Source organism: Oncorhynchus mykiss, chromosome 9, assembly GCF_013265735.2.
Source record: "Oncorhynchus mykiss isolate Arlee chromosome 9, USDA_OmykA_1.1, whole genome shotgun sequence".
NCBI lineage: Eukaryota > Metazoa > Chordata > Actinopteri > Salmoniformes > Salmonidae > Oncorhynchus > Oncorhynchus mykiss.
The window spans coordinates 64216613-64230167 of record NC_048573.1 but is presented as its reverse complement, the minus strand read 5'-3'; the positions used below and the strand labels follow the sequence as shown (position 1 = coordinate 64230167).

The window sequence follows — 13555 nt, the reverse complement described above, 5'->3', positions numbered from 1 at the left end:
GTCAGCCCAGTTATTATGATGTTTTTATAATGTCAGCCCAGTTATTATAATTTATTTCTAATGTCAGCCCAGTTATTATAACTGCTTAATAATGTCATCCCAGTTATTATAATGTTTTTATAATGTCAGCCCAGTTATTTTAATGTTTTTATAATGTCAGCCCGGTTATTAGAACTTCTTTATAATGTCATCCCAGTTATTCTAACGTCTTTATAATGTCAGCCCAGTTATTATAATGTTTTTATAATGTCAGCCCAGTTATCTTAATGTTTTTATAATGTCAGCCCAGTTATTATAACTTCTTTATAATGTCAGCCCAGTTATTATAATTTCTTTATAATGTCAGCCCAGTTATTATAACTGCTTAATAATGTCATCCCAGTTATTATAATGTTTTTATAATGTCAGTCCAGTTATTCTAACTTCTTTATAATGTCAGCCCAGTTATTAGAACTTCTTTATAATGTCAGCCCAGTTATTATATTGTTTTTATAATGTCAGCCCAGTTATTCTAACTTCTTTATAATGTCAGCCCAGTTATTAGAACTTCTTTATAATGTCAGCCCAGTTATTAGAACTTCTTTATCATGTCAGCCCAGTTATTATAACTTCTTTATAATGTCATGCTAGTTATTATAACTTCTTTATAATGTCGGCCCAGTTATTATAACTTCTTTATAATGCCAGCCCAGTTATTATCATTTCTTTATAATGTCTTCCCAGTTATTATAACTTCTATATCACATCAGCCCAGTTATTATAACTTCTTTATAATGTCAGCCCAGTTATTATAACTTCTTTATAATGTCAGCCCAGTTATTATAACTTCTTTATAATGTCAGCCCAGTTATTATAATGTTTTTATAATGTCAGCCCAGTTATTATAACTTGTTTATAATGTCAGCCCAGTTATTATAACTTGTTTATAATGTCAGCCCAGTTCTTCTAACTTATTTATAATGTCATCCCAGTTATTATAACTTCTTTATAATGTCAGCCCAGTCATTATAACTTCTTTATAATGTCAGCCCAGTTATTATAATGTTTTTATAATGTCAGCCCAGCTATTATAATTTCTTTATAATGTCAGCCCAGTTATTATAACTGCTTAATAATGTCATCCCAGTTATTATAATGTTTTTATAATGTCAGCCCAGTTATTTTAATGTTTTTATAATGTCAGCCCGGTTATTAGAACTTCTTTATTATGTCATCCCAGTTATTCTAACGTCTTTATAATGTCAGCCCAGTTATTATAATGTTTTTATAATGTCAGCCCAGTTATCATAATGTTTTTATAATGTCAGCCCTGTTATTATAACTTCTTTATAATGTCAGCCCAGTTATTATAATTTCTTTATAATGTCAGCCCAGTTATTGTAACTGCTTAATAATGTCATCCCAGTTATTATAATGTTTTTATAATGTCAGACCAGTTATTCTAACTTCTTTATAATGTCAGCCCAGTTATTAGAACTTCTTTATAATGCCAGCCCAGTTATTATAACTTCTTTATCATGTCAGCCCAGATATTATAACTTCTTTATAATGTCATGCTAGTTATTATAACTTCTTTATAATGTCGGCCCAGTTATTATAACTTATTTATAATGCCAGCCCAGTTATTATAATTTCTTTATAATGTCAGCCCAGTTATTATAACTGCTTAATAATGTCATCCCAGTTATTATAATGTTTTTATAATGTCAGCCCAGTTATTTTAATGTTTTTATAATGTCAGCCCGGTTATTAGAACTTCTTTATTATGTCATCCCAGTTATTCTAACGTCTTTATAATGTCAGCCCAGTTATTATTATGTTTTTATAATGTCAGCCCAGTTATCATAATGTTTTTATAATGTCAGCCCTGTTATTATAACTTCTTTAGAATGTCAGCCCAGTTATTATAATTTCTTTATAATGTCAGCCCAGTTATTGTAACTGCTTAATAATGTCATCCCAGTTATTATAATGTTTTTATAATGTCAGACCAGTTATTCTAACTTCTTTATAATGTCAGCCCAGTTATTAGAACTTCTTTATAATGCCAGCCCAGTTATTATAATGTTTTTATAATGTCAGCCCAGTTATTCTAACTTCTTTATAATGTCAGCCCAGTTATTAGAACTTCTTTATAATGTCAGCCCAGTTATTATAACTTCTTTATCATGTCAGCCCAGATATTATAACTTCTTTATAATGTCATGCTAGTTATTATAACTTCTTTATAATGTCGGCCCAGTTATTATAACTTATTTATAATGCCAGCCCAGTTATTATAATTTCTTTATAATGTCTTCCCAGTTATTATAACTTCTATATCACATCAGCCCAGTTATTATAACTTCTTTATAATGTCTTCCGGGTTATTATAACTTCTTTATCATGTCAGCCAAGTTATTATAACTTCTTTATAATGTCAGCCCTGTTATTATGACATCTTTATCATGTCAGCCCAGTTATTATAACTTCTTTATAATGTCAGCCAGTTATTATAACTTCTTTATAATGTCAGCCCAGTTATTATAACTTCTTTCTAATGTCAGCCCAGTTATTATAATGTTTTTATAATGTCAGCCCAGTTATTATAATTTCTTTATAATGTCAGCCCAGTTATTATAACTTTTTTTATAATGTCAGCCCAGTTATTTGAACTTCTTTATAACGTCAGCCCAGTTATTATAACTTCTTTATAATGTCGGCCCAGTTATTATAACTTCTTTATAATGTCAGCCCAGTTATTATTATGTTTTTATAATGTCAGCCCAGTTATTATAACTTCTTTATAATGTCAGCACAGTTATTATAACTTCTTTATAATGTCAGCCCAGTTATTATAACTTCTTTATAATGTCAGCCCAGTTATTTTAATGTTTTTATAATGTCAGCACGGTTATTAGAACTTATTTATAATGTCATCTCAGTTATTATAACTTCTTTATAATGTCAGCCCAGTTATTTTTATGTTTTTATAATGTCAGCCCGGTTATTAGAACTTCTTTATAATGCCAGCCCAGTTATTATAATTTCTTTATAATGTCTTCCCAGTTATTATAACTTCTATATCACGTCAGCCCAGTTATTATAACTTCTTTATAATGTCTTCCGGGTTATTATAACTTCTTTATCATGTCAGCCAAGTTATTATAACTTCTTTATAATGTCAGCCCTGTTATTATGACATATTTATCATGTCAGCCCAGTTATTATAACTTCTTTATAATGTCAGCCCAGTTATTATAACTTCTTTATATTGTCAGCCCAGTTATTATAACTGCTTAATAATGTCATCCCAGTTATTATAATGTTTTTATAATGTCAGCCCAGTTATTCTAACTTCTTTATGTCAGCCCAGTTATTAGAATTTCTTTATAATGTCAGCCCAGTTATTATAATGTTTTTATAATGTCAGCCCAGTTATTAGAACTTCTTTATAATGTCAGCCCAGTTATTATAATGTTTTTATAATGTTTATCCAGTTATTATAACTGCTTAATAATGTCATCCAAGTTATTATAACGTTTTTATAATGTCAGCCCAGTTATTCTAACTTCTTTATAATGTCAGCCCAGTTATTAGAACTTCTTTATAATGTCAGCCCAGTTATTATAATGTTTTTATAATGTCAGCCCAGTTATTCTAACTTCTTTATAATGTCAGCCCAGTTATTAGAATTTCTTTATAATGTCAGCCCAGTTATTAGAACTTCTTTATAATTTCAGCCCAGTTATTATAACTTCTTTGTCATGTCAGCCTAGTTATTACAACTTCTTTATAATGTCATGCTAGTTATTATAACTTCTTTATAATGTCGGCCCAGTTATTATAACTTCTTTATAATGCCAGCCCAGTTATTATAATTTCTTTATAATGTCTTCCCAGTTATTATAACTTCTATATCACATCAGCCCAGTTATTATAACGTCTTTATAATGTCTTCCGGGTTATTATAACTTCTTTATAATGTCAGCCTAGTTATTATAATGTTTTTATAATGTCAGCCCAGTTATTATAATGTTTTTATAATGTCAGCCCAGTTATTATAACTTCTTTATAATGTCAGCCCAGTTATTATAATGTTTTTATAATGTCAGCCCAGTTATTCTAACTTCTTTATAATGTCAGCCCAGTTATTAGAACTTCTTTATAATGTCAGCCCAGTTATTAGAACTTCTTTATAATGTCAGCCCAGTTATTATAACTTCTTTATAATGTCAGCCCAGTTATTAGAACTTCTTTATAATGTCAGCCCAGTTATTAGAACTTCTTTATAATGTCAGCCCAGTTATTATAATGTTTTTATAATGTCAGCCCAGTTATTATAACTTCTTTATCATGTCAGCCCATTTATTATAACTTCTTTATGTCAGCCCAGTTATTATAATGTTTTTATAATGTCAGCCCAGTTATTATAACTGCTTAATAATGTCATCCCAGTTATTATAATGTTTTTATAATGTCAGCCCAGTTATTCTAACTTCTTTATGTCAGCCCAGTTATTAGAATTTCTTTATAATGTCAGCCCAGTTATTATAATGTTTTTATAATGTCAGCCCAGTTATTAGAACTTCTTTATAATGTCAGCCCAGTTATTATAATGTTTTTATAATGTTTATCCAGTTATTATAACTGCTTAATAATGTCATCCAAGTTATTATAACGTTTTTATAATGTCAGCCCAGTTATTCTAACTTCTTTATAATGTCAGCCCAGTTATTAGAACTTCTTTATAATGTCAGCCCAGTTATTATAATGTTTTTATAATGTCAGCCCAGTTATTCTAACTTCTTTATAATGTCAGCCCAGTTATTAGAATTTCTTTATAATGTCAGCCCAGTTATTAGAACTTCTTTATAATGTCAGCCCAGTTATTATAACTTCTTTGTCATGTCAGCCCAGTTATTACAACTTCTTTATAATGTCATGCTAGTTATTATAACTTCTTTATAATGTCGGCCCAGTTATTATAACTTCTTTATAATGCCAGCCCAGTTATTATAATTTCTTTATAATGTCTTCCCAGTTATTATAACTTCTATATCACATCAGCCCAGTTATTATAACTTCTTTATAATGTCTTCCGGGTTATTATAACTTCTTTATAATGTCAGCCTAGTTATTATAATGTTTTTATAATGTCAGCCCAGTTATTATAATGTTTTTATAATGTCAGCCCAGTTATTATAACTTCTTTATAATGTCAGCCCAGTTATTATAATGTTTTTATAATGTCAGCCCAGTTATTCTAACTTCTTTATAATGTCAGCCCAGTTATTAGAACTTCTTTATAATGTCAGCCCACTTATTAGAACTTCTTTATAATGTCAGCCCAGTTATTAGAACTTCTTTATAATGTCAGCCCAGTTATTAGAACTTCTTTATAATGTCAGCCCAGTTATTAGAACTTCTTTATAATGTCAGCCCAGTTATTATAATGTTTTTATAATGTCAGCCCACTTATTAGAACTTCTTTATAATGTCAGCCCAGTTATTAGAACTTCTTTATAATGTCTGCCCAGTTATTATAACGTCTTTATAATGTCAGACCAGTTATTATTTCTTTATAATGTCAGCCCAGTTACTATAATGTTTTTATAATGTCAGCCCAGTTATTATAATGTCTTTATCATTTCAGCTCGTTTAATATAACGTTCATGACTGACGGGCAAGTAGCTCATCTCCCCCACTCAAATCGGTATGTGGTTAGTCAATTAATGTATCTTATAATAACACGTTTTTAACAAGCGAGACAGGGGGGAATTCAATGATGAAGGCACAATACAGCTGTTTTTATCTCAATATCAAATTATTTCTGGGTAACAATGAAGTATCTTACTGTGATTTTTTTTCTCCATTAAAATGGTCAAAAATGTAGCTAGGACATTCTGGGACAGTTGTGGCTGCTGAGGAGAGGGTGGCTCATAATAATGGCTGGAACGGAGCAAATTGAAAGGCATCAAACACATAGAAGCCATGTGTTTAATGTGTTTGATACCATTCCACATGTACTGAAATTTCAGGTGGTCTTTTCAAGAGCTCTTACACTAAAAGGACATTATCATAATTTTCACAATTTTACAGTATTATTCCAACCTCCTAGTGTGGAAATATATACATCACACAGGAAAACCACTTGTTTGACATCACTGGGCATTTAAAACTGGAAAATATTGTTTTGTCTCATTGTCGTCCCCCTGTCCAGAAGCAGGGTTCCTGGTTACTTAGGGAGGAATAAACATGGGTTAAATGAGCCACTCCATTTGGGATTGGAAATAAAGAAAAGGATTTGGGATGTAATTATTTCTGCAGTGAGTGTAGTTTCTAATATTGCACTATTAAATATAATTTTCATGAGTCATCAGGGACTATGGCCTTATCTCAATTTAACTTGGTCAACTCCTACCGTCCTCTCTCGTCTCCTTTTGAAAAAATGTCAAAGGTAATCGAGGAGAGGTGTTGAGGAGAGGGAAAGTGGACAAAATAGTGCTTGTATGAAATTAGACCGTCTCTACGCCTTATCCAAGAAGAATAGCTGCTGCCTCTGCAAAAGCTAGTGGGAAATCCAAATAAACAAATAACCACTCACACATCGTCAGGCAAATTACGTTTACAGGGGTGGATCCCAAAAGAAGTGTGTAAAGTAATAAAAACAAATGAAGTTTGTTGTGCAAGTTGTCGGTCCAGTGTGGCTTAGTTGGTAGAGCATGCCATTTGAAATGACAGGGTTGTGGGTTTGATTCCCACGGGGGACCAGTACAAATTAACATTTATGCTCTGGATAAGAGTATCTGCTATTTGACAAAAATAAAAAAATGCAAGACAACCAACCAACTTAATTAGTGAGGGTAGTTTCTAATATTCCACTATTGAAATTATTTTAAATCCATGATGGGGAGTATGCAAAGGGGGAGAAGCCTCGGGATGCAGCCTGACTTCCTTCCCATCTCACCAGATGGGATGTTTGCTGTAGATGCTGCTAGCAATTAATAGGAAACAGCATTCAGAGGAATGACTGGGCTACTCTTTTAAAGCCCAATCCAGCCAATTGATGTCAAAATCAAATAATTTCTGGGTAACAATGAACTACCTTACTGTAATAGATTTCCATTAAAATGAGCAAAACATTTTAGCAACTCAAAAATATTTCTCAAGCAAACAATTTGCTAGGACTGAGTGGTCTTGAGTGTAGAGGTTGAAACTGAAAACTGATAACTCCCACTAGCTTTTGCAGAGGCAGCAGCTATTCTTCTTGGATAAGGCGTGGAGACGGGATAATTCCCTAGGTTTGAACTCTTTTTGTTATTGGTCCTGTAAACCTGCTGATTACAAGGTCCTGTGTATATTGTATTTTCAACAATCATGAAACAACACTGATAACATTTGTTCACACGTTTACAGTGTTAGTTTTATCATCTGTTGTACAATATAATACACTGCTCAAAAAAATAAAGGGAACACTTAAACAACACAATGTAACTCCAAGTCAATCATACTTCTCAGAAATCAAACTGTCCACTTAGGAAGCAACACTGATTGACAATAAATTTCACATGCTGTTGTGCAAATGGAATAGACAACAGGTGGAAATGATAGGCAATTAGCAAGACACCCCTAATAAAGGAGTGGTTCTGCAGGTGGTGAACACAGACCACTTCTCAGTTCCTATGCTTCCTGGCTGATGTTTTGGTCACTTTCACTCTAGTGGTAGCATGAGACGGAGTCTACAACCCACACAAGTGGCTCGGGTAGTGCAGCTCATCCAGGATGGCACATCAATGCGTGCTGTGGCAAGAAGGTTTGCTGTGTCTGTCAGCGTAGTGTCCAGAGAATGGAGGCGCTACCAGGAGACAGGCCAGTACATCAGGAGACGTGGAGGAGGCCGTAGGAGGGCAACAACCCAGCAGCAGGACCGCTACCTCCGCCTTTGTGCAAGGAGGAGCAGGTGGAGCACTGCCAGAGCCCTGCAAAATGACCTCCAGCAGGCCACAAATGTGCATGTGTCTGCTCAAACGGTCAGAAACAGACTCCATGAGGGTGGTATGAGGGTCCGACGTCCACAGGTCCGCATTGATGTGCTTACAGCCCAACACCGTGCAGGACGTTTGGCATTTGCCAGAGAACACCAAGATTGGCAAATTCGCCACTGGCGCCCTGGGCTCTTCACAGATGAAAGCAGGTTCACACTGAGCACATGTGACAGATGTGACAGAGTCTGGAGACGCCGTGGAGAATGTTCTGCTGCCTGCAACATCCTCCAGCATGACCGGTTTGGCGGTGGGTCAGTCATGGTGTGGGGTGGCATTTCTTTGGGGGGCCGAACAGCCCTCCATGTGCTCGCCAGAGGTAGCCTGACTGCCATTAGGTACCGAGATGAGATCCTCAGACCCCTTGTGAGACCATATGCTGGTGCGGTTGGCCTTGGGTTCCTCCTAATGCAAGACAATGCTAGACCTCATGTGACTGGAGTGTTTCAGCAGTTCCTGCAAGAGGAAGGCATTGATGCTATGGACTGGCCCTCCCGCTCCTCAGACCTGAATCCAATTGAGCACATCTGGGACATCATGTCTCGCTCCATCCACCAATGCCACGTTGCACCACAGACTGTCCAGGAGTTGGCGGATGCTTTAGTCCAGGTCTGGGAGGAGATCCCTCAGGAGACCATCCACCACCTCATCAGGAGCATACCCAGGCGTTGTAGGGAGGTCATACAGGCACATGGAGGCCACACACACTACTGAGCCTCATTTTGACTTGTTTTAAGGACATTACATTAAAGTTGGATCAGCCTGTAGTGTGGTTTTCCACTTTAATTTTGAGTGTGACTCCAAATCCAGACCTCCATGGGTTGATACATTTGATTTCTATTGATCATTTTTGTGTAATTTTGTTGTCAGCACATTCAACTATGTAAAGAAAAAAGTATTTACTAAGAATATTTCATTCATTCAGATCTAGGATGTGTTATTAGTGTTCCCTTTATTTTTTTGAGCAATGAATAAAACAGGAAAAACAGGGGAAACAGAATTTTGGCTGCACTGGGACTTTAACTTCAGCCCTTTTAGATGTGTGTAAATAGGCACATACATAACTCTTTAAACGTTTCTACAATGCTCAACATTCTCCCTATTCCTCAAGAGTCAGTCTGTTGAAAGGGCAATGTTTGCTGCAGGTGCTGCAGTAGGGCCTGTATTGATCGAGTTCACTGAGAGTCTGTCCCTGCATTCCAAATGGAAACCTATTCCCTACATAGTGCAATACTTTTGACCAGAGTCCTATGTGTCCTAGTCAAAAGTTGTGCACTATAAAGGGAATAGACCGCCAATTTGAGACACGTTCTATGTTAACAGTAGGGTTTGAATGGCTCACCTCCCATTCACCTGCCTGCACTTCAAATCTCTGTGCACCCCTGCCAATGTTGCTGGGTCCTAATAGGCTCGTTCTGGCCAACAGGCCAAAATCAAGATGGGTGCATGCATTGATCTACTAATGATTCCTAGATATTAATCATTTTAGCACTAATGATTCCTAGACATGAATCATTTAGCAATAATGATTCCTAGACATGAATCATTTGAGAACTAATGATTCCTAGACATTCATAATTTTAGCACTAATGATTCCTAGACATTCATAATTTTAGCACTAATGATTCCTAGACATTCATAATTTTTGCACTAATGATTCCAAGACATGAATCATTTGTGCACTAGTGATTCCTAGACATTAATCATTTGACCTCTAATGATTCCTAGACATTCATAATTTTAGCACTAATGATTCCTAGACATTCATAATTTTAGCACTAATGATTCCTAGACATGCATCATTTTAGCTTAATGACTCCTAGACGCCAATCATTTTAGCACTATTGATTCCTTCACAGGCATAATTTTAGCACTAATGATTCCAAGACATTAATCATTTTAGCATTGATGAGGAGTAACGAAACAATCTCGGCATTTAGCTACAATACGGACGTTTTCAGCACTTAGTTTTTAAGAAGGAAGTTAGCCAACATTTACTAAGGTGGAAATCATGGAAGAGGAGGAAGATACTCTATTTAATAATGAATAGTTGCTTTCCGACAGTTTCAAAGTCTACATTAAGTGGGAGGATTGTGATGTTGAGTTAAGGTCCCACAACCTGTGTGGACCCACTCATCGTCCTCTTCCTGAGTGTGCCAGACAGACAAACACCAAACCAGTAGCTTCGGAGAGACATTGAAGGCTATCCATAATCCAATATTGTTTTTTTTTATATATATATTCAATTCAGAAATAACTTATGGTATGTTATGCCATGTCAGAACATTGACTTGAATAGGAATATCTGTTCTAGTAATTCTGTTTCTACCCCTCTGTCTCCTGCAGGGAGAGCTGCTGAGCCCGTGTCGCTGTAAGGGCTCTGTGCGCTGCACCCACCAGCCCTGCCTCATCCGCTGGATCAGCGAGAGAGGCTCCTGGAGCTGTGAGCTGTGCTACTTCAAGTACCATGTTCTGGCCATCAGCACCAAGAACCCACTGCAGGTACCTTTCCTCAGCCTGTCCAACCCCTCATTCTCTGGGACTTACTCTCTGGCCAGAATCAGAACCTATCTCCTAGGTACTTCATGCGGTACAATACGGTAGTAGCTACACCTTGCCAACTGCATGATATTCGCCATATTGCTCACACCTATCCTTTCAGATCTACACAAGTGTCTAAGGGGTAGGGGCTAGGGGTCTGTCTCATCCACTCCAGTCGTATTTTCATTGTGCACAAGGTCTACTCTCATCTCAAATTAATTAATATTTTTTCTAGTAGCCACAGATCTTATCTCACAGTTTTCTGCTAATGCATCGATTTAAACAATGCACAATACCGCAATCAGGAGTATGCAGTGCTCTGCTCAGGTGCACCAGTCTAGGCATTACAGTTACTCACTTTGCTAGAACAAATCGTGGGCACTCACAATGATGGTGTGAGGACTGGACTTCACCATATTGTCCCTTTCTTACTGTCCCTGTCTTGGCCCTTGTGGCTGTTCTGTTCAGTGGCAGGCCATCTCCCTGACGGTGATTGAGAAGGTCCAGATTGCTGCCATCATCCTGGGCTCCCTGTTCCTCATCGCCAGCATCTCCTGGCTCATCTGGTCGTCCCTCAGCCCCTCGGCCAAGTGGCAGCGTCAGGACCTGCTCTTCCAGATCTGCTACGGCATGTACGGCTTCATGGACATCGTGTGCATCGGTGAGGGGGATGAATCATGTGAAACTGGACCGTTGGCATAGTCACACAAATTCTCATACACAGGCCCATGAACACACACACATGCACGCAGGCAGGCAGGCAGGCAGGTAGGCATGCACAAAGATGCATGCAGGCATGCAGGCAGGCAGGCATGCACACACATGCACTCAGGCAGGCAGGCATGCACACGCACAGACACGCACACACACGTAAATCTTTGTAGATAGATTTGTTTTGTGTGAAATGGTGCATTGCCAACCTGAAAACAGATGGTACTAGCTTTGTATCTGCACTGTGTGGTTATGCCAAATGCCAGTTATATATACTAGTGCTATAGTATTTGGCTGATTCTTACATATTAGTTGCTGGAAGTATGTCATGCAAAAGCCTTTAAAAGCATTAGATATCTTGCCTTTCCCATATCTGTAAAAATAAAAAACTCTCTCTCTTCCCAGGCCTTATAATCCACGAGGGCTCATCAGTGTACCGAATATTCAAGCGATGGCAGGCTGTCAATCAGCAGTGGAAAGTATTGAACTATATAAAAGCCAATGACTTGGGGGACCCTCTGAGTAGCAGTAAGGGTGGGGGTCGGGGCTCACGAAGTAACTCCCATGGCCTGGGTAGTGGCAGCAGTGGGAGACGGAACCGGAGGTTCAGGACTATTCTGGACCACCACTGTGGCTACACCATCCTGCACATCCTCAGCCAGCTACGGCCCCACAACCCACGCTTTGGCTCCACGGCCAACCGGGAGGTGGTGATGAGGGTGACAACGGTATGAGACTGAACGTGGAAGGGCTGGAAGAAAAGACTAAAGCTGGGTATCGTGTTTTCTTTTTTAATCTAGCCAGTTCTTTCAAGTGATTCTGTCAACACCATTGAGGAACTGGATTTCAATACCCAGCCCAGGGAAGGACATGTACAGACAAGACCATGTCTCGCACTGCAGTCAAGCTACTGTGATATTGTAACGACCATTGCCATGCTAGGCTCATCATGATTCCTCCCAAGTGGATTTATCCTACTGGAGCAGTGGTTTGCCCTGAAACAACAACAGACAGAACATGCTGAACTATGAGGATCTTTCCAGGAGTTTGTTTAGAGGTGCGCATTTGTAATAATTGAAGAACTGATATTATGAGCTACGTTAAACATGCAAGGCTTTATAACAACGCAATCCAAGGTGAGAACAGATATTTTTCCGGACAATTTCAGGATGCGCAAAGATTATTTTATCTTTCATGTATTTTCTCCGGCGTTTTTTGGTATGATTTCCATTTTACTCATTTCAAATTGTTTTGTGGCAGTATGATTTAAAGAGATACCTGAAACTCCTTATGCCACGCCAAACAAACTCTGAATAATAATTCATTTACGAGTTTTGCAGTTCTGAAATATTGCTGTAGATAATGATGATTAGGCTACAGACCAGAGAACAACAAATACATCATATCTAAGACATCAAATGAAAACAGCAGTTATTACTGCAAACAATAAATATAGGGATCAATGGATAGACTACAAAATTTAAGATTATTTATTTATTAACATTAAAATTACTCCTAGTCCTATCTTCTCTGCAATAAAGATATCTGTACATTTCACGGTGAATTTTGCATGGGTATATCATTTTTTTTATGCAGCATCAGCATTACATAACATTTAAGCACTTCTACAAATTTGCTCATTCAGAATGGTGCTTTTCAGAAAAGCTTTTTATTCATCTGGTTTCATTGCACCAAACTGTTTTTTGAATCTGTCAAATAGCAGTGTGTTATTTCAGCTAAAACAAAGATGACTGACTCACTGCTGTGTGCTGATGATTCAGATTTGGATTAAAGATGGAGATCTATGTAATCTCTTGCTATTCACTATCTCACTCCTGTGTCATTGTTTTTCTTTATATCTACTTATACAGTTAGAAATGACTGCCTCATTCTTATTATTATTAAAACTGCCCTCTTGCAAGTTGTATCTTGCTTTATGGTGTAAATACAATTACATACACACTACCATTCAAAAGTTTGGTGTCACTTGGAAATGTCTTTGTTTTTATGAAGAAAAGCTATTTTTTTTGTCCATTAAAATAACGTGAAATGGATCAGAAATACAGTAGACATTGTTAATGTTGTAAATGACTATTGTAACTGGACAACTTCCGGTGAAACTGGAGGGCGTGCAATTCAAATAAATAATCATAAATATTATGGATTTTAAACATTTATGTACTTATAAATATCTTATATTGGCTGAAAGCTTAAATTCTTGTTAATCTAACTGCACTGTCCGATTTACAGTAGCTATTACAGTGAAAACATGCCATGTG

The 13555-nt window shown here is 36.8% G+C and overlaps 1 protein-coding gene across 1 annotated transcript in view; it reads left to right on the top strand.

Annotated features, from left to right (window-relative positions):
* The window catches only part of LOC110532651 (E3 ubiquitin-protein ligase MARCHF9), a 30587-nt gene extending 17479 nt beyond the window's left edge, over positions 1-13108 (top strand). The window contains exons 2-4 of the mRNA XM_021616728.2: positions 10371-10526; positions 11034-11226; positions 11682-13108. Coding sequence (XP_021472403.1) covers positions 10371-10526; positions 11034-11226; positions 11682-12010 — 678 coding nt within the window. The 3' untranslated portion in view covers positions 12011-13108. The remainder of the gene's footprint in view (positions 1-10370; positions 10527-11033; positions 11227-11681) is intronic.
* The last annotated feature ends 447 nt before the right edge of the window (positions 13109-13555 follow it).